The 21224-nt window shown below is 37.3% G+C and overlaps 3 protein-coding genes and 1 long non-coding RNA gene across 5 annotated transcripts; 2 read left to right on the forward strand and 2 right to left on the reverse strand.

Annotated features, from left to right (window-relative positions):
* Nucleotides 1-5994: 5994 nt before the first annotated feature.
* LOC103494967 (organelle RRM domain-containing protein 2, mitochondrial) lies at nt 5995-9112 on the forward strand. Its single transcript, XM_008456358.3, has 4 exons — nt 5995-6410; nt 7041-7109; nt 7199-7305; nt 8704-9112. Exons 1-4 carry the CDS (start codon nt 6158-6160, stop codon nt 8794-8796), a joined length of 522 nt encoding a protein of 173 aa, XP_008454580.2. The 5' UTR covers nt 5995-6157; the 3' UTR covers nt 8797-9112.
* Nucleotides 9113-10049: 937 nt separating this feature from the next.
* On the reverse strand, nt 10050-12093 carry LOC103494966 (organic cation/carnitine transporter 4-like). The gene is made up of 2 exons (XM_008456356.3): nt 11621-12093; nt 10050-11209 (listed from the first exon to the last, which is right to left on the reverse strand). The coding sequence occupies exons 1-2, from the start codon at nt 12042-12044 to the stop codon at nt 10050-10052; spliced, it is 1584 nt and encodes a 527-aa protein (XP_008454578.2). The 5' UTR covers nt 12045-12093.
* Nucleotides 12094-13218: 1125 nt separating this feature from the next.
* On the reverse strand, nt 13219-15442 carry LOC103494965 (organic cation/carnitine transporter 4-like). Its single transcript, XM_008456355.3, has 2 exons — nt 15003-15442; nt 13219-14463 (listed from the first exon to the last, which is right to left on the reverse strand). The coding sequence occupies exons 1-2, from the start codon at nt 15385-15387 to the stop codon at nt 13244-13246; spliced, it is 1605 nt and encodes a 534-aa protein (XP_008454577.3). The 5' UTR covers nt 15388-15442; the 3' UTR covers nt 13219-13243.
* A 2501-nt stretch (nt 15443-17943) lies between these two features.
* Nucleotides 17944-21167, forward strand: LOC127148802 (uncharacterized). 2 transcript variants are annotated; one of them, XR_007819938.1, is made up of 5 exons: nt 17944-17956; nt 18074-18134; nt 20312-20417; nt 20681-20729; nt 20883-21167. It is a non-coding gene; the product is annotated as an uncharacterized LOC127148802 (long non-coding RNA). The 2 variants fall into 2 exon arrangements; XR_007819937.1 differs by lacking the exon at nt 17944-17956 and having other exon boundaries at nt 17964-18134; nt 20883-21166.
* Nucleotides 21168-21224: the final 57 nt, after the last annotated feature.

Raw genomic sequence — 21224 nt, forward strand, 5'->3', positions numbered from 1 at the left:
CAGGAAAACAAATTTTTATTCCACGAATACCATTAAGTCCACCAAATGACAAAGGATATCCATTCAAGTTCAATAGAAAACAATTTCCCATTCGCCTATGCTTTGCAATGACAATTAACAAAGCACAAGGACAAACAATTCCTAATGTTGGAATATATCTTCCTGAAAATGTGTTTTCTTATGGACAACTTTATGTTGCATTATCTAAAGGAATTTCAATGAAGACAACAAAAGTTTGGATCAAGCTCATGGGTGACAATAAGTTACTTTCAAATTGTACAAAAAATATTGTCTATAAAAAATCATTTTTTAATATATGTAAGTCTTACATTTAAATTATCTTATATTTTAGTGTAATTGTTGTAACTTCTTTCCGTATACATCTAATTCTATTGCATTTTAAATTTCGTACTTTTAAATTTAGCACAACATAAACATATACATGCAATGTTTACTATAATCTAAAACTACATATTATACGTGCCATGTGTCAAGGGCATAATTGTCCAAGGTATTATTTACCGATGGCTGTATGCCCGAATACCCCCAAATCACTTTATCTTTATGTCTTGAAAGTAGTTTAGGTTAATTCTTTCGTTTAGGTGTCGCCAAGTCACAGTGTGACATTTCGGCTTTTTCATATGCAAGCGTGCCAAGGCCAAAAATCTCAATATGTACTATAGGGGGTACATGACTAGTCCGACCCCCGCCCAAGCCTTGTCGCACTCTTTGCAAGTTAAGTTATTTTCTTTGCAATTGACAGTCTTCAATGATTTCTTTATGATGTTTCCAACTATTTAATTTCTCTTTCCCGTTTTATAAAAACATTTTCTCAAGAACGAGGAGGGAGGCTACATCATACTACGAGTTTGTCCGCGGATTCCGAATTTCGAACGGCTGACTTGTTGATCGAGCTAAACAAGTGCCGCACAATCGTGTTGAGAAGTTACGATTGTGACAAGTGGTATCAGAGCCAAATTGGCTAATTGACGATAAGACCGAAACATGTCGTCGTCGAATCCATCGGGCAAGGCCCAGAAAGATCGACTAGTAGAGCTAGAAGAGCAGATGCTCTACCTAGTCGAAGTTCCCGACTCCATCTGCTACTTGGGAGTCTCGTCTCAATGAAATTTCAGAGAAAACTGATGCAATCGATGCGGTAGCTGGCCGTGTCGAAGCGTTACGATACAAGAGTTGTTGGCAAGAGTCGACACCCTAGAAACAAACATAAGTGTTGGAAGAACTATTAACTACGAGCGTGGAGATAGTTCATCAGGCTTTGCTGCCCACATGGAAGAATGTGTCAACGAGCTAGATAGCTCTCGAAAGACACTATTAGAGATGATAAACAGCATGTCAGAGGATTTTAGAGTCACCCTCGATGTTGTTAGGAATGAAATCGCAGACGTGAACGCAAGGTTGAATCTCACGATGCGAGCAATGGCAAACCAAGCTCCAGCTGGAGGAGTGATTTCGGTTAGCAAAGTAAAGATCCCGAAACCAAAGCCCTTCTGTGGGGCAAGAGATGCAAAGGCTTTAGAGAATTATATTTTCGACCTTGAACAGTACTTCAAGACTACAAACACCGTCACCGAGGAAGCCAAAGTGACATTGGCAACGATGCATCTGTCTGAAGATGCAAAGTTGTGGTGGAGGTCCCGATACGTGGACATACAAGAAGGACGTTGCACAGTAGACACTTGGGACGCCCTGAAGAGAGAGCTCCGCTCGCAATTCTTCCCCGAGAATTTGGAAATCCTTGCTCGGCAAAAATTGCGCGATCTAAGACACACTGACGAGATTCGAGAGTACGTGAAACAGTTCGCGGGGTTGATGTTAGACATCCGTGATATGTCAGAGAAAGACAAAGTTTTCTGTTTTGTCGAAGGGCTGAAACCGTGAGCAAGGGCCAAGTTGTATGAACAAAGGGTCAAAGACCTCACGTCAGCGTATGCAGCAGCCGAACGGTTGTTCGATCTGACAAGTGACTCTCAAGATGTGAGACGTCACCAAAGTTCCTCACCTGGAAGGAACAGGAATAGTCGTCCGAGTTCTCCCAAAACTGTAGGGGGAGAGAAATGCCCTGGTGAAGACTGCAGATCTCACCAGTCAAACACAGGGAACACATGGCAAAGGTCGAATAATCAAAACCCACCTAAGCGCCGCCTCAGTTGTTTCATATGTGGTAGGCCACATATGGCAAGAGAATGCCCGAATAAAGTCGACTTTCATGCGTTTCAGGCCTCATTAATCGCGAATTCAGATGATAAGCCAAATCAAGATGAGGATGAAGCGGGCCTGATAGATGGAGGTGAAAGGACTCGAATAGGGGCCATAAAATATCTGTCGTCTCTCCAGAAAAAGTCAGGGGAGAGAAACGTACCCACGAAAGGGGGCTTATTATATGTTAACTCCTGGATCAATCAAAAGCAGACGAAAAGCACTATGATTGATTCCGGTGCAACCCATAACTTCATAACAGAGGCAGAGGCCAGACGGCTAAGACTCCGTTGGGAGAAGGACTCAGGAAGAATGAAGGCCGTGAATTCCATTGCCCTACCCGTCGTCGGATTAGTGAAACAAGCGACGATAAAGTTGGGAGGATGGAAGGGCCGCGTAGACTTTGTGGTGGTGAAGATGGATGACTTCGATGTAGTGCTAGGAATGGAGTTCCTCCTTGAACATCAAGTTATACCAATGCCCTCAGCCAGATGTCTAGTGATTACTGGATCCTTTTCCACGATAGTGTAGGCAGAGATTCGTCAGCCCAACGGGTTTAAAATGATATCGGCCATGCAACTAGACAAGAGTCGCTCCCAAGAGGAACCACAATCTGTGGAGATCCTACTTGGGGCGTTGGAAAATCCGGGGGAGACAGTCCCCAAGGACACTCTGTGTGTCCCAGAGAAGTGCCATGACGTGATGCCAAGTAGTTGGTCCAAGTCCTCGTCGATGCAAAGGAGAACCGACCATGGGGTAGAGTCTCCATCAGAGGCAAAAGCGCATGCGAAGAATGCTTATCGCATGGCGCCTCCGGAGTTAGTTAGACTTCGAAAACCATCAGAGATGTTGTCGAATACAGGGTGTAGTATACCTGTACAAAATCCGTATGGAGCCCGCGTCCTTTCCCTAAAGAAGAAGGATAGAAGCCCATAACAACGTGTTGACCGCCGTACCCAGAGTAAGCTCACAGTGCGGTGCAAATATCCACTCCCCATGCTCACGAGGCGAGTAGACCGCCCCCGTGGGGTGAAGTATCTCCCGAAGTCAATTATCCGATCGAGGTACTGTCGAGTAAGAACAACGAAGGCAAAGGGACTCGAGGCCACTTGTGTTACTGGGCATGAAGCATACGAGTTCCCTGTGGTGCCACTGAGTCTTACCGATGCCAAGGGAGGAAAGTTCTGTTCTGTGCAGAGCAAGATAAACGCGCTGAGTCACGTGGGGGAGTGCCACCAAAGTGGGTTTTTGAGAGAAGAAGACGCTTAGTGGAGTGAGAACCTCGAGTGTCAGGCTGCCTTCAATGGTGCAAAGCAAGCCATGATCGAGGGGTCAAGTCTTGGAGTCGTCGATGCGACCAAGACTCCTGAAGTTGAGGCCGAGCAATTCAGCTGTATGCTCGGAGAATACCTGCATCATTGTGTTGATGGCAGACAAAAGAATTGGGTTCAACTGCTGAAGGTAGCTCAATTCGGTCATAGTGCTCAGACAGACTCGCTGATCAAGAGAAGTCCGTTTGAGATTAAAGGTAAGAGGCATTCTGTATTACCGCCCGTCACTGATGACCCTTATGTAGGGGACCGTCCTCAAGTCCACCGCTCGAGTTCGAACAGATGGCCGACATCGCTCGAGTGTGCCTAGAAGAAGCTTCAAGGCCGATGGAGGAGAGGGGAGATCAAAAGCGATGCCCTCTCGAGTTCGAGTGGATGACCAAGCTTCTAATTGACGGTGCAACAACGCCGTATCATTATCTGTCAACCTGGACCTGGAGGAAGACAGAGAAGTCAAGGAAGTCCTGCTGATAGAGTAAAGACTGCTAAAAGACCCACGAGGGAGACACATAAATTCCTGTTGAAACGGAAGAAGCCCCTCGTTGAGGTAACAAAAGAGGACATGTCGAAGACCTTGAAGCGTGGATGCAGAAGACCGAAGAGCTCCAGCTTCGCCAGTTGACGAGGACGTCAACCGTTTAAGTGGGAGAAAATGTCAAGGGCATAATTGTCCAAGGTATTACTTACCGATGGTCGTATGCCCGAATACCCCCAAATCACTTTATCTTTATGTCTTGAAAGTAGTTTAGGTTAATTCTTTCGTTTAGGTGTCGCCGAGTCACAGTGTGACATTTCGACTTTTTCATATGCAGGCGTGCCAAGGCCAAAAATCTCAATATGTACTATAGGGGGTACATGACTAGTCCGACCCTCGCCCAAGCCTTGTCGCACTCTTTGCAAGTTAAGTTATTTTCTTTGCAATTGACAGTCTTCAATGCTTTCTTTATGATGTTTCCAACTATTTAATTTCTCTTTTCCGTTTTATAAAAACATTTTCTCAAGAACGAGGAGGGAGGCTACATCATACCGCGAGTTTGTCTGCGGATTCCGAATTTCGAACGGCTGACTTGTTGATCGAGCTAAACAAGTGCCACACAATCGTGTTGAGAAGTTACGATTGTGACATCATGCACATGTATTTTACTAGTAAAAGAATGGAAGTAGAGAAATTTTCTAGCCCCGTTTTACCCTTTCATTATAACTTTCTTTTTCTTTTGTTTTAGTGACAATTTTGTCATTTACATAGTTTTAATATTTATGGCCATTTTCATATTAACATGATAAAAATTACATTTCCTTTAACTTTTCATCTTATTATTATAACATTTCTCAAAATTTTAAAATTTTCTATCCAATTAATTATGTTATTTAAATTTATCCTAAATCCATTCACATTTCTCTCTATTCTTTTATCTTCTATCTCTCAATTATTCACATTCTCTTATCTCATATTAACTCTTTCTTATATCTTTCAATCTTTCAAATTCTTCATTTTTCAAATATTTGGGTATAAATATCTCATTATTTGTTTTTATTTTCACTCATGTTCACAAGTTACAACAAAATGCTAGGAGTGAAGGAGAAAGGCAAATCAAATTATGTTTTTTTTATTCTCTTCTATTTTTTTTTTTATTTTGTCTATTTTTTTATATAGAAGTATGTTTGTGTATATTCATTCATTTATAGGTTTCTTTTTAATATACAACAGAAGTTGAGGAAACTTGAACTACCAACTTCGTGCTTGACATGTAAATATGTTTATGCTCTTTATGTTTAAATTATGTAATATTGAGAATATTTTTTAATGTAACCATGAGAATCTTGCTCATGTTTTTTTCTTCATTTAATTTTTTTTATTAAAGCTATTATAAATTTTGAGATATTGTATTATGATATTTCTAAATTTATTATTAATTTTCCATGCATTACGATGTGAATATAAAAAGAATAAAAATATGAAAATATTGAAATGACTATTCTAATTTTATAAAGTTAAGTTAAAACTATAATTTTTTCGTGTGTAATTTTCATGTGTATGGCACGCATTGTTTACTAGTACCTATAAATTTCTAACACATCTATATATCAATTAAGTAGGTTTACTTTATATAAAGTAAATTATTATGACACAAAATTATTAAGGACTAAAGTTGTAGTAAGTTCTCAAGTGTTTCATAGTCTAGTGGCTTAGAGATTAGACTAGAATTGGGCCTAACCCTCGACCTTTGTCAATGAGTTCGAAACTTAGTTGGTAGAGAGAAGGAGAGAAAAAAAATGTTCTCAAATGTGTTATATATTTAGCGAAGCACCGAGAAACATTTATTGGGCCGGTCATTGCAACCCGAGGCCCATATGAGACAGCTTGAAGTTCAAGGGCCTCAAATTTGTACCCTATTAAAGGAAATGGCAGAAACCCAAATCTACCCTTGAAGTATGTAAATCTTTCAAAACAATCAAGGACACATCAGTCATTTCAGATAATACCCTCCTTTTTGCGTTAAGACATAAGAAGAAGAGTCCTCGTTCCCCCAAAACGAAAAAGAGAAAAAAAATCTGTTTTTCCTCGCCTCTTCCAGAAAGGGTTTAGTACCTTAAACCCCAACCCTATGGCTCTCAGATCGGCGGCGGCATCGGCTCCTCGGAGTTTGAGGCAACTCATTACAGGTACCTCAACTCGTACTCTACCGATAATCTCCCAGGCTATTCATGATTGGGAGAAACCGGAGCCCAGCACCAATTCTTTCCTTTTCGGCCGCCTGTTCTCTAGCGCTTCTACTTCGAGTTTCGTTCCCCCGCCGCTCCCTCCCTCCGCTCAGCAGCGTGAGGTGGCTGAGCCTAGTACTAACCTTTTCGTTTCCGGTAACTCGTTCTTTCTTTATCTACCTGCCTTGCGTTTATTTACTTTAACAATCATGTATTTGCGTTTTGTATATCGCTCCCTTTCTGTTCTGAATCTGCTTTCCCTCCTGCCAATTTTTTGTTGGAATCTGGGATTTTTTCTGTTCTTCTTTTGGTCCTATTTTAGCTGTCTAGTAATTGAAAGATGCTTAGTTACCTTTTTTTTTTTTTAATAAATATTTTCTAACCTTCGATTGTCAATTTTAGGTATCTTTTTAGTTAGTGTTAACGCATCTTTTTTTAATTTTTATGCCTCTCCTTGCCTTTAATTTGCCTCACCTCTCGGTTTTGAATTGTTGAGATGCATCCGTATATTTCTACACGGGAAAGTTTAGTTGTTGGTAGAATCGTAAGTATTGTGTGTAAAATCTATGCTTGACTTGACCTAACAAGGAGGCTATACCTGCTCTTTGGACGTTGGTCTCCTCTACGTTGATCTTTTTCAATGATCGATTCTTGGAAGCTGGAATTGTAATTTGGCAAATGTATTTGTTGAGCTGTGTTTCTGTTTCTCTTCAAGTAGAGGAATTATTCTGGCTTTGAATACTCTGTTTGTGAAGCATGTAATTGTTGATGTTTATCTTCTTTCAGGCCTCAGTAAACGCACTACTACTGAAAAACTTCATGAAGCCTTTTCAAAGTTTGGAGAAGTTGTTCATGGTCTGTCCATTTGATTTGCTTATGTTTGATTTTTGCTTATACTTGAAAATTTTTCGTCTTTGACCTGTTGTTTTCCGTTCTGTTTATAGCAAGAGTTGTAACTGATCGAGTGACTGGATATTCTAAAGGATTTGGCTTTGTTAAATATGCCACTTTGGAGGATGCGGCTAAAGGCATAGAGGGCATGGATGGCAAGGTGAGTTGGGATCACTTTCTGGTTTTCTCATTTTAGACGTTGAAGTTTATTTGGTGTGCCAACATGAGCTTAGCTCAACTGGCACCCGTATGGACCTGTGGACAAGAGGTCCCAGGTTCAAATTTCCCCACCCCTACCTTTAATACAATACCTGAAAAGAAAAAGTTTATTTGGTGTGTATGTAACTAATCCAAAAAAAAAAAAGTTTATTTGGTGTGTATGTAGAGTTAATAGCATGTACACAAAATCCCTGGATCTTGCATTTGATGTTTTTCGCATGTGTTAGCAGAGAGGCTAAGGTCGTTGGCTACCCTCTTAATAGACAACTAGGAAATGAGAGAAAATAAATGAGGATATGACTTCATCGTGTTAATGGGGCATATCACAGAATAAATATAAGATTCCTGAATATGGTGTGTGGTGTTGTCCACATATGCGGACAAAAGATAGTATTCTAGAGAATTTGATTGGCAGCACAGTGAACATATCCTTACAGCACTCAGCTGTTTACTATGATTCATGCTTTGCAATCTTGGATCTTACGGTACCTGGCTCGGCTGATAAATCTGCTGATTACTTGGGAGTGCAATTTCTCCTTTATTCTCATGTGCAATGGTGTTTGCTTTATGTAGTCCTTTCAGACAATAGTTATTTTTGGTAATTCATTGATTTATTTGTAGTGTTTTCTGCTATAATTTGAATCCTTTCATTTGAGCTACATGGTGGTGAGAGTATTTTTTATTACCTTTTTCTTTGTTGGGTATTCTCTTGCATTTAGTCGGGTTCATTTTTTCTTTTGCTGTTGCATTGTAATGGATGTTTAACTGCTTAAACTGGCCTGGTTAGTGGTCACTCACGAATATAAGAAAATGAACACGTGACTTTACAATGTTGAAGAAAAACATTAACAAAAGACTTTAACAATTATTTGAATCTTCGTAAGGGTATCACTTTCTTGGAAACATTATTGTTACTATTATCATCAAGTTTTAAAATGATTGCTAATATGTGGCTAAATTGGTTGGTGAATCTTTTATAGAAAGTACAATCTTGACAATGCAAAATGGTTGTATTGAACTGTTAATCGATCAAGGTTTCTTTTAAATCCATTTTGTCAAACTATGCCTAGAACTTCCCTTGGTTTGCTTCATTGTCATTTTTGACATTTTAGTAGAATACTCCCGTTATTAGCCGTTCAAATTGATTTGATTCCTTGTGTTCTGCCTCTCTGATCTCCAATTAAAACATCTACTCTGATAAACTTTACAAATTAGAATGCCCGAAAATAAGATTTATGAAACTTGGTTGATGCTTGATTTAGAACACATGTTGAAATTTGTTTATTTATAATTGGATGATGATGAATCTCTTTTTGTTTTCCCTCTTAATGTTATCCAGTTCCTGGATGGTTGGGTTATATTTGCGGAGTATGCAAGGCCAAGACCACCTCCTGAGAACAACAATGGTTTTGCCCCATATGGCCGTCAGTGACTTGATAATCTTTGCGATGAAGGATGCTTCCATATCCATTGAACTCTCTTGATCTGCAAAATGGCACTGAACTTTATTTATATGATTTAGGTTCTTTCTTCAACGGAGGTTCGTTCTTCTCTTCCGTTGCTGATAACCATTTTGTTCTGCGGAACTGTAGATTAGCCGCAGGTATTGAGTTGAGCATATCTGAATTGAGACAGCAGCATTTTGTAGGCACTATACGTATGATCCATTTTTCAAAACATTTAGTCAAAACTATTTTATTTATATATACGTTTCGCCAATAAACGTATTTTGCACTGCATTTTTGTTACTGATAAGCTTATTGTTTGGTCTTGTCGTGTATGTTTTTGGATTAATTTCTAGTTAACGACAGATTAACCTACCAATAGGTAAATGTGGATTCAAATATGGGAATATTTTATTTATGGTTAAAATGCCAAATCTTTGTATTTGAGTATTTTTTTCTTTCCATTTTTTTGGTCTATATACTTAGCAACCACTTTTAAGGTCCTCGAAGACTCGATAAATCTTAAGTTTATTGTTTTAAAAGTTTTTTTTCCTCTTATTTATTTATCATTAATTAAAATTAGTTTAATAATAGCCATAATTTTCACGCAAGAAAGAAACGACATTGGTAAATATAAAGAGTAATTTTGTTGGAAAAAAACGAAATAAAGTATTGATAACCAAAATGGTATAAGGGAGCAAAATGGTATTTTAATATATTTATTTGTGTAGAAGTGAATAAAAATGGATTCAAGGTTAATAAAGGGAATTACGTATTTAATACGATATGAATAAGAAAATTTTGTTTGGTTACTTTGGTTGAGAACAAAAACACAGCACAAATGAGCAAACTTTTCTTGTATGGGTAGAATTACTGTTTATGTTCCTTTCAAGGTTCATTGGCACTTGTGATTTGGATTTAAGTCTTTCTTTCTTTCGTTACAAACCCAAAAGAAAACAATCAAAAGGACTTTTCAACAACCAGTTGGAAAATCCTGTCCACCTTCCAATTTTGTTATAAAGCAAAATTTCTTATATGATTCTCGTTTGATTGCTTGGCTATCAAAACTTCTTTAATGTGTAAAAATATTTCATAATTATAATTTGAAGTATCATTTATATAGATCAAGAACGTTTTCAAGCGTACATAGAAGTACATATTGTATTACAACTGAAAAGGATGTGAATCCCAAACTGAATTTACCCTAGGAACAGTATATTTTTAATGGCAATTGAAAGGATCAACCACTAATACAACTTCTTTCCCCATACTCCAATCCAGCCATTGTATCATATAGTGACTTATTATGTGTCTCCGGCAGGAAAAATACCAATATCCCACCCAAAATTCCACATACCGCAAACACCCCAAACGCCGAACCACCTCCCAAAACCACCACAAACGGCGCCAAAGCCGCTCCTGTTTGAATTGCCGAGGTGGCTGCCCCCATTGCCACGTTCCTCACCACCGTTGGAAACAGCTCCTCCAAGTATAGAAATAACAAGTTGTAGTTCCCAGCCATCCCAAATACCCCCATAATCCCACACACCATTCTTGCTACCTTCCACTTCCCATGGCTTTTCATCAAGCTACCAATAAAGGAAAAACCCCCACTGAACCAGAATGTACCTATCCCTATCCCTTTCCTACCAACCCTACTTAACAGCACTGCTGTTATGGCGAACGCCGGAGTCTCTGCAACAGCATTGAGTAGAACGCTGAGGTAGAGATTTGTCTCTAGGTTGACGACATTTAAGCTTAAACCGTAATATATTACTGCCCCTAAAAAGCTTATAGCAATTGCTACCAGTAGTCGAATTCTTGCAAGCGGCGAACGAAGTAAGGTTGCTAAGTTACCCTTTTCTACATGTTTGAGCTCCGATCTTTGATCATCTTTGTTGAAAGCTTCTCGATCGAGTAGAAGGATGACTCCTTCGGGGAGGTGTTTACCATTGCATTTGGCTATGGACTTCATCACCTTCATGGCCTCGTCAATCTTCCCCTGAACTAGATACCATCTTGGGGATTCGGAGATGAAAGGCAGGACGGCAAGGAGGAAGACAAGAGAGGGAATTGAGGAAGCTATGTAGAGTTCACGCCATGGATGAATGGTGTAGGCCATTCCTGATAGTATGACAATCCCACCGGCAAAAAAGTAAAACGACGACATTCCAGCTGCACCACGTTTTGTTGGGCCAATGGGTTCAGTGGCAAGTACAAAGGCACATACGGCATTCCCGCCGGTGCTGATTCCAGTTAAGGAGCGGAGGAGGACATAGGTCCAGTAATACGGAGATGCTGCTGTTAATAACCCAAATATGGAGTTCAGTGAAGAAACTAAAGCGAGCGAGCGTTTTCTTCCCAAGGTAGAGTTTGAGAGGTAGCCGAACAAAGCAGATCCTAATGATATATAAAGAATAATTAAGTCATAGGATTTAAAAAATCATTATTAAATGGAAATTTAAAGCATGTTGAAAATTTATTTATTTATTTTATTAAGTATAAAGTCCCTCTAAAATATATCATTAATCATTTCGGAACTAGTTAGTATTTGATTTTACATTTTAAAACTGGTTTTAATGTGATGTCTTGAAGTGATATTGAAATCGGGAAAAAAAAAAAAGAAAGAAAGAAAGAAAGAAAGAAAGAAAATAATTTCAAAATCGATCACTCTAAAAGATTTGAGATCTTTATAAATATGATGCTAAGACAATTTGAATATATAGTTTAAAAAGTTGACGTTGGATTCTCATCCAACCTTTGTTGAACTAAAAGAAACTAAAAAAATTAATATGAGAGTGAGGGAGTTACCCATCATGCAACCAAGAAAGAACATGGACTGAGCCAACCCAACTTTATACTTATCACCGCAAATCAAACTCCACTCTGCCACCGTTGAGCTCCGGCGACCTTCAACCCATTCCCATGATCCAGGTTTCATCCCACAAACGCTCGTTGCAGCGACATTGCAGTCCGTTGGGTTGATGCACCGCCATCGAGGCTGGTGATCAGCGAAGATGACAATCATGGTGTGTAGAGCTTCTAAGGTCCAACCCAAATTGGCCAACACAAAGTTCTTCCATTGCCATGCCCCAAACTCACCGCAGTACTTTCCCAGCATGTCGTCAATTGTAAGCCTCTCTGTTGCCGATTCTACAGTGGGTTCGATCGTAGGCAATGGATGTAGGTATTGCTCTTGGAGTTCAACTTGACTTGATGTCGATGTCATTGTCATCGTGTGGCTAAGAGAGCTATACAATATTTTTTAAGAATGACAAACTTTTTATAATAACCCAAATTAAATAATTTGTAGATGTTAATTTCAATCTAAAGAAAACTAGTAATTACTTTTATTTTTCTTACAATTATTCGACAATAATGTATCTGCTTTGTAAATATAGCAAATCGACTAAAGACTAAAAACATACTATAGGATATTTTGTTATATCTATAAATAAGTTGACTCATTTTGCTATATTTGAAATAAAGTCTTGTAAAAATGAAAACGGTGTGAAAGTTTGCCTACCTTTGCAAGACGATTAGATTTGTTGTACGTGACTTTTGTCAGGAGAAAGCATAGGAGAAGCTCTCCCAACAAGGAACGAACCATGCAACATCTAACAATCGATATTTGGTCAAAAAGGTCTTTGTGGTGATCTATTTTTCTCTCATATATTAATTTCAAACTAATGGTAGAAGACGTGGCGACTTCTTTGAATAATTAGCATCTTAGTTATTGGCAAAATGGAAATGAAACAGATAAAAAAAAAAGTAAAAAAAGAGAGGAGGGATTCGTTTGATTACCTTCAAACTTAAATGCGAAGAGAATAATTTGAAGCTTGTGAGTTTTTTATCCTCTTTGGTTCTATGAAATGAAAGGCTTTGCGATTAAAATGGGAGTATTGGAGTCTGTTAACAATGGGAGTTGGTGAGTTTTTTCTTTTTTTTGTTTTCTTGAGAAAGGAAGAAAGTAGAGATGTGAAAGATGGCAGTGAGAGTTTATGAGTTGTTGGCATTAGGGAGCTTCAAAGAGGCAGATGTCAATGCCAAACATAAACAAACTCTCAATTAATTTGGAAACTTTTTAGATTTTTCTATTTACTCATTTTCTTAACTTTGATTTTTCCAATTTTTCGACTATGAGGAATTTGGTTAGGGTGGGTTATAAATTAGGTTACAAAATACCAATTTATTTTTTTTCAATTTTGAAAAAGACATACCCATTTTGAAATTTCAGCTTATAAATTTTCAAATTAAAATTAGTGTACTAGGTAACGACAAATTTGATAAAATCATAGTTTTAAGTAAACACATTCCAATTAAGTTAATTATAATTGATCTAATAGATTTTCATTACGATTACACCAATTTTTGTCATGATGTACTTCTTATCCGCCAACCGAGGGAAAGTAGATTAAACGCAGGTAAAATGGGTCAAATATTATTCAAACTTAGGGGCAGAACATTGATGGAAGAAGAAGAAGCAACAATATTATTAGTATTGTTATTCTCTCCATCTTCCAAACCAGCCAAAGTATCATAGAAAGGCCTATTAAGAGTCTCAGGTAGAAGAAACATAAGCATTCCACCCAAAATTCCACAAATTCCAAACACAAAAAATGGCCATCTTCCCCCTAAAACCACCACAAAAGGTGCCAATATTGCCCCAATTTGTGTGGCTTGTGAAGCACATCCCAAAGCCACATTCCTCACAACTGTTGGAAAAAGCTCAGCAACATATAATCCCAACAAATTGTAATTCCCTGCCATCCCTGATAGCCCTAACAGCCCACAAACCATTCTCAATATTCTCCATTTCCCTTCACTACTACTACTACTACTACTACTACTACTCTTGATCAAACTTCCCATCAAACAAAACACCCCACTAAACCAAAAGGTCCAAATCCCCACCCCTCTCCTCCCCATCTTCCCCAACAACACCGTTGTGACCGCGAATGCAGGCATCTCCGCCGCCGCGTTCAAAAGAACGTTAATGTACAAATTTGTCTTTAGGTTGACGACGTTTAAGCTCAATCCGTAATACACCACTGCGTTCATGAAATTCACCCCCACTCCACCGATAAGTCGTGTCCGAGCGGTGGGTGAGTGCATTATGTCAATAATGTTGTTGTTCTTGTTATCAGTTGTTTGATTGTTTTTTGTGTCGAGTGTGAGGACGACTCCTTTCGGAATGTGCTTATTGTTGGAGTGTGCTATGGTGGTTAGAGTTTTCATGGTCTCCTCGAGCTTTCCTCTCACAAGAAACCATCGCGGAGACTCGGAGAGGAAGGGGACGACAACAATGAGGTAAACGAGTGAGGGAATTGAAGAGACAATATAGAGTTTGCGCCATGATTGGAAGATATATGCGATTCCAGAGAGTAACGCAATGCCACCAGAGAAAAAGTAGCACGAAGACATCGCTGCTGTGCCTCGTCTTGTGGGACCAATGGGCTCCGTGGAAAGAACAAAAGCGCAAAGGGCATTGCCGGCGGTGCTGACTCCGGTCAATAGGCGGAGGAGGACATAAATCCAATAAGAAGGGGAGAGAGCTGTTAAGCAGCCAAAAACGGTGTTTAAGATACAAACTAGAATCAATGATCGTTTTCTACCAAAGCTTGAGTCTGAGAGATGCCCAAAGATTCCTGCACCTGTGGATCATTAACCTCTCATATATTAGAAATTAGTTTTTAAGCAAGCGAAAGAGGAAAATTAATACATTGTTACTGTTGATGAAAACAGTAACACACACACATATATATATTATAGGTTCATAATAACTTCAAATTTTCTATCTTTGTTAAACGTGCTAAAAAAATATCTCATAAATCTCAAAATTACTTTTGATATACATCTAATAAGTTTTCTCCATCTTTAATATATTTTGTGTTTAATAGGTTTTTAATAATACCCTAAACTTTCAATTTTATGCTTCCATAAATACTAAAAATAGTCTCTAAAAAGGTAAAAAGAATAATTATTAATCACGAAATAATTCTAAAGCCTACAAATTAAAAGTTTATTTTGACTCAAAATTCCAGACACCAAAACTAAGTTGACATATTTTTAAGTTGAGAAACTAAATAAACAAAAAAAAAAAAAAAAAAAAAGTCAAAACTCTACTAAACATTTTCCAAACTTGTTTAGAATTAAACTAAGATAGGGTATATATACATGGTTTTAGAGAGACCTAATGTGCAACCAATGAAGAAAATGGCTTGAGCCAATCCAACTTTATACTTATCTCCACAAACCAAACTCCACTCCACCACCGTCGAGCTTCCACGGCCACCAACCCACTCCCATGTCCCAGGTTTTAGTCCACACACATCTTTCGCCGTTGCGTCACACCCGTAGCGATCCAAACATCGCCACTCCACATCCCGGTCTGCGAAGATCATGACCATTGTATGGAAGGCCTCAAGGGTGCAACTCAAATTGCTCAACAAGAAATTCCTTAACTGCCATGGCCCAAATTCACCACAATACTTTTGCAGCATGGCGTCGATCGTAAGCCTCTCTGGCTCTGATTCCGCAACCAGTTTTACATCTCGTTCCTCTACGGGGTCACCCATATCAGAACTATTATCAAATATGTAGGAGGTAAATGAGGTTGCCGAGAAGATTTGGTTGTCAATTGTAATAATGTAGGTGTTTTAATTTTGTCATAGGAAAGATGTGTTTTAAGGAGGCGGTCGTGCATGCTTTACATGATACATCGTTTGTGGTTGTTTGAGATTTGTAAGGTTTAATTTTTGACCCTAACAACGTGTGTATTAGGCATGGGCATTAATAAAATACACATAAAGTTTTAGTGGGAGAAAAAGTTGGTCACTTTACATATCTTCTTTTTGGTGTTTCAATACATATATGAACTATTTTGTAGGTTGAAAAAAATATCATTTTTTGTTGTTGTAATTTAGATTTCATTCTATTTTAATTTATGCATTTATGTTAAATTTAATCCACGCTAATACAATAGATCTTAAATTTAGGGTCAAGTGCCACTACAACAAGCAGAGGGACTCTTGATGCAACAAAACATCGGGGAAAGTGATTCAAACGTCAGGAAAAGATATCCCAACGTCGTTTCCTGCATCGGGACCATCGTTGGTAGAAATACGTTGGGAGAAGTATTCCTGACGCATCATCAACAAGGCGTTGGGAATAACTTTATCCCGACGTCTGATTTGCCGACGCATGCCACGCGTTGTGAATAGTAATTCTCGACGTGATCATTTCCGACGTCCCTTTGTGCGTTGGAAATTATTTCTCTCGACGTACTTATAGCTGACGTCTGATATGCGTCGGAAAAAACTATCCCCGACGTGTCATGTGCAACCTATTCCCGACGTTGTTTGTGTCAGAAATTCCTTTTATACGTATTTTTGTTTAATATTTAAATTTTTATTTGTTTCCTAAAATATTTTCCTCAAACAAGTTCTCTATTTTGTGAAATAATCATGTTTGTTTTGGATTAAATTAAAGAAAATTCAAAATAAATTAGTAAATTACGAAATACAAACGCAAATTGAACAAAAAACATTTAATATTGACAATATTAAGAAGTTCGAAAAACATAATAGCATTCATAATACAAAAAATATAGTATTCAAAATACAAATTAGAAGCGCAAAGAAAGTCATATGTCTCCTCACTAGAAGAAATCTAGTCTTTAATGTCGGGTGAAAAAAGTGAAAAATGGGCTTTAATGTCGTTTTTCAAAAGGCGGATGTTTAATGTCGGTTTTAAACCGACATTAAAGATAGAGCTTTAATGTCGGTTTAAAACCGACATTAAACACCCTTCTTTTTTTGAACTGACATTAAAGCCCATTTTTATTTTATTTTTATTTTTTAATTTTGTAAAAATTCAACTTTCTCTCTCTTACTTTACTCTTTTCTCAAACCCTCCTACACACTATTTTTCATCTTTCTCAAATTTCTTTCACCCTTCTCAATCATCTTTCTCAAATTTCTTTCACCCTTCTCAATCTCATCACTTTCTTCCCTCTCTTCTTCGACAGCTGCCGCCACCACCACCAGCATACATCAGATTCTTCCATCCCTGTCGTCGTCGTCAGTTTCTTCCATCCCTTTTTGAATATGTAATGTGTTTGTTTGTGTTTCTTTTGCTTTGGATCTATTTGTCGTCCGCATCCCTAACCTCTTTTGGATCTATTTGTCGTCCGACCAAGAGAAAGAAGCCTAACTTTTCATTCCTCCTCAAAGGTCATGTTCATGGGCGTGTCCTAGAAAAAGCTCTCCCGAGGTCTGCTTCTCTGAGGCCTTGGCCTGCTTTACTAGCTGGGGCAACTCATAAAATAAGGTCTGCTTAGCTGCGTGGCAAAACCTTTCCGTGTAAACATCAAGAGCTAAAGATATGTGATGGGGATCTTTGACTACTGTGATTTTATGGCACACGGAGAACATAAATAAGAACATTTCTAATTTTACTTTTGGGTTGAAGGTGAGTTAATACTGATTTCTTATAGCTAAAGCTGCTGGGAGTTGCAAAATTGTTATGTAGATATGTATCCGGATGTGTCTAGTTTTAGGGATTTTCTTTATTGAGTTCTTGGCTTTTAGCGCGCCAGTCTGTGGAATCTGCTTGCCCGTTTAATTTCAGAATGCCATTACATCAGATGACTCGTGATTTTTGCTTAATCTCTCTGGCCGATTGACTTATGGTTTTCATCCTTCGTCCTTTAAATGCTTAATGCCAAAGGTTGAAGGACAAGAAACTATATCATATGAATTAGTGGGATTTTGCTAGCTTCTCGGCTTTTATGGACTTTCAATTTTTAATTTAATTTATTTATCGATGAAATTTTTGTATCATTTAGTAAAAAATATTGTTCACTTATGATATTTCATTTTTAAATAATTTTTCTAATATGGTTCATTTATGATATATCACTTCTTGATAGCTTATCAAATGCCTGCTATTGTAGTTTCCACAAAACTATTGGCATGGATGAGGAAGTATCCATATCCAAGCATCCTATGATCAATCATTTGGACGTTAGGAATGCATCATTTTCTGTCAAAAGATTTCCAAGAAGGTTGTTCTCACATTTCATTGGTTTCTATCCCATCTTGTTATATGCATATCCTAGTTTCGGTAAATGTATTTTGTTCATAGGTAAATGTATTTCTCTTGTATACAATAGCCGACTGAGCAAATTTGTTGGTGGCTTTATGGCCAATTTTATCATTATATTTTCAGTCTTTCCCAATGCTTCTGTTGTCATATTCGCAGCACCGTTGATCAATTCAGTGGAGAAAGCACACCAGTAATCCTGCCTTTGAAAGAAAAACAGGTAGTCTCTTCTTTTATATCAGTTTGCAGAAAATTATTAGGGCAGAGTTCTTTCTAGAGTTTTGAATGGCTATTATGCATAATGGCCATATAGTTGTGCTTGCTATTCATTTTATTTGTTTGAAAATTCTTGACATTGGTGGAGTTTTCATTTTTTATCGGTATTTTCTTTTCATTTCCTTCGTTTGGAACTAACTTGAATCATGTTTCGTTGATGTATTTGGAATAGATTTAATTCTTGTTGCTAATTGAAGTGTGGTTTCTGGGTTTTCGTTGAGGCATAACTTGATTGATCGAAATCTTACTTTTTTGTTGTTCAAAATGGATGTTATTTGCTAAAAGAAAAGAGGCCTCTCTCTTATCTTTCCCCTTTATTTTTGGAGCTGAATCTACTTGGGATTATGGGAGGAACCTTATCTACTTGGAAGTTATTTGCAAAAAGAAAAAGAAGCTCACTCATCTCTCTCTCTTTCTATTTTTTTCTTTTCCACTGGTTGATTGAATGCTGCAGCTATTTGGGAATTGATAAGAACCTTGTCAAAATTAAGAAAGTTATTAGCAAAAAGAACAGGATCCCTCCTCCTTGGATCTACTTGGGAAGAATCTTTTCAAAAGGAGAGTAACTTGCAAAAAGAAAATTAGCCTCTCCATCTCTCTCTCTCTCAGTTTCCCTTTGCTCTAATCTTTGGATGATGCAGCTGCCTGAGAGGAGCTTCATCAAATCGGAAGTTTCAAAAGAGAAAAGAAGTCTCTCTGTCTCTTTCTCTCTTCTGTAGTTTTCCTTGATAATGGTGGGATTGGGTTACTTTGAACTGTATTAAACATTCAGTATTGAATACATTGATTTAGCCTATGAGTCATACTTTGTGTTTCCTTACTTGGTTCTAAATGATGCTTTTTGTAAAAAGGAAACAAGAAACTGAAGATTGAAGAGGCAGAATCCAAGCCACTCTTTTGAATTGTTCTGGAACTTGTATGTTCATTTACTTGCTGATCTTCATAGGAAAATCAAGTCATTATTATGTTTTCATTGTCAGACTCAAACTTAATTTGGATTTGGTGTAAAGGAAACAAAATACTAATCAAACCGGTATTTACTAACTCTGGATATCAACTTATTTTAAATGATTGCCTTAGGGTATAGATCCTTATGGATTCTATTACACATTCTAAATGTCTGATATTTTTGTTGCTGTTGCACATTACTGCAACTACTTGCGACACTGTCAGACTCGAACTAAAAAAAAAAGATACTAATCAAATGTGGTATGTGATTGTTCACTTTAGTTGTAACATTCTTAGTACCAATTAATAGAAGTTTTTGAGGGAGATGGAGCAGAAGCACATGAAGGAGACATGGTGGAGTTTGGATATATTTATCATGTCTTACAGTGTCAAAAGCTTGGGTTTATACAGCCCATCACAAGAACTTGCTGACGTTTGGAAGATGTTCTTTTAGTTCATATCATATTTTTTTCTAACTATCAGTTTATCAATTAATTCAAGTGAATTCTATTCTACTTTCATTTGCTTATTTGAATTTCACTATTTTTTTTACAGAGAATATCAGCTGAAGAAGCTCTTGATCATGAGTGGTTCCGTGAAGTGCCTCTACCAAAGTCTAAGGAGTTTATGCCTACCTTTCCTGCACAGCATGCTCGAGACAGGTAGCTAAATATTTCTTTATGGATTTCATGCCTGCTTATATTTGATTCATGTGCACAACAAGCAAAAATTGAAAAAACTGGTTGAACTAAGTCATTTTTTATCGTTTAAGAAAATATGTTACATTCTGGTTTTATAGAATATAAAATATAAAATATTAAAGGCTAAATGACAATTTGGAAATTTAAGGTCTAAAAAGTTTGGGTTATGGGTTATCCTTTACTCAAAATGAAAGTGTAGCTTATAATTCATTATATGCTTCATGCAACAAGAGATTGGTATATATATATATATATATACTGAATAATAATAATGTTAAAGGAAGCTAGAAATAGGTATGGGTAATTAAGCAGAAGAAGAGTACGGGTGTAGACACTTATCACATTTGGATTTCCGGCTTGTTGAATCTGTTCTCGAATGATTCGGTTTGCTTTGAACCTTTTTTTTGTTAAATAAGCTGGTTTCTATTTTTTACATTTTTGTTTTGTTTGTGATGTTTACTGAATTATGTAGGTTTCGGCTGCAAGGACTTGCAATTGTATATTTGTATATATTTTTTGCTTCAGCAAAGGCAGCGTGACATTGAGTTTAGGAAATCTGATAATGAACAGAGATAGAGGTAACAATATTTTCTAACGTTAATGTATTGTAGGACATTACCAAAGGCTTTAATTATGAGTAAATTCGTATGACTATGCTAAGAAATTTATGAAATTATGCTTTGTTTGGTTATCTTATGGATATTCAGCAAATGCAACGTGACATTGAGTTTAGGAGTATGCTTTGTTTGCTGTTTTGCTTTGTAATGTGGTTATGTTGTTCAAATCAGATTCTTGTTTTTGATGGCTCTATTGCAAATCACAAGCACCAAATAATATGTAGGAAATTGATGGTTCAAGTTCAAGCTTCAGTCAACTGTTTGGAATTGAAGGTATTATACAAAAAAGTTTATCTTAGCATGTTTCTCAATTTGTTTTTTAGGAAGACTTGAATGAACAAGTTACAATATTATCTTGGTAAGACGGTTATGTGGTTGCACTTGGTTTAACAATTTTTTTTTGGTGGTGTTGTTTCAAATACTTAGTTTAACAAGGATCTACCTTCCGCATTGCGCAATAAAAGTTATGTTTGGTAACCAACCCTTTACTTTATTAATTAGTAATCAAATGTGAATATTTCTACTAGCAACTAAGTCATAACATTGTTACTTAATTGAACCTTCTTGATGTCTTTTACAGGGAGCTATCACTAAACAAATGACTGCAATAGAAGAAATAGTTGCAAGTGAGTACAATTAGCCAGACCCTCATCTTTGTGACAAGATCTTGAAGTTGGTCATTTGTGAAACGTTCTAGTTTACTATTAGTTGCAATTTTAGTTATTGCTCTCTCAATATATTCTTTTTCTTTCTTTCTTTTTTTTTCCC

The sequence above is a fragment of the Cucumis melo genome, chromosome 4 (genome assembly GCF_025177605.1).
Source record: "Cucumis melo cultivar AY chromosome 4, USDA_Cmelo_AY_1.0, whole genome shotgun sequence".
Lineage (NCBI taxonomy): Eukaryota > Viridiplantae > Streptophyta > Magnoliopsida > Cucurbitales > Cucurbitaceae > Cucumis > Cucumis melo.

Coding starts and splice junctions, on each gene's coding strand:
- LOC103494967 (XM_008456358.3), top strand. CDS start 6,158: ATGGCTCTCAGATCGGCGGCGGCATCGGCTCCTCGGAGTTTGAGGCAA. Junction 7,110..7,198: donor GTTTGGAGAAGTTGTTCATG/GTCTGTCCATTT, acceptor TTCTGTTTATAG/CAAGAGTTGTAACTGATCGA. Junction 7,306..8,703: donor TAGAGGGCATGGATGGCAAG/GTGAGTTGGGAT, acceptor AATGTTATCCAG/TTCCTGGATGGTTGGGTTAT.
- LOC103494966 (XM_008456356.3), bottom strand. CDS start 12,044: ATGACAATGACATCGACATCAAGTCAAGTTGAACTCCAAGAGCAATAC. Junction 11,210..11,620: donor CTTTCTTGGTTGCATGATGG/GTAACTCCCTCA, acceptor ATATATCATTAG/GATCTGCTTTGTTCGGCTAC.
- LOC103494965 (XM_008456355.3), bottom strand. CDS start 15,387: ATGGGTGACCCCGTAGAGGAACGAGATGTAAAACTGGTTGCGGAATCA. Junction 14,464..15,002: donor CTTCATTGGTTGCACATTAG/GTCTCTCTAAAA, acceptor AATGATCCACAG/GTGCAGGAATCTTTGGGCAT.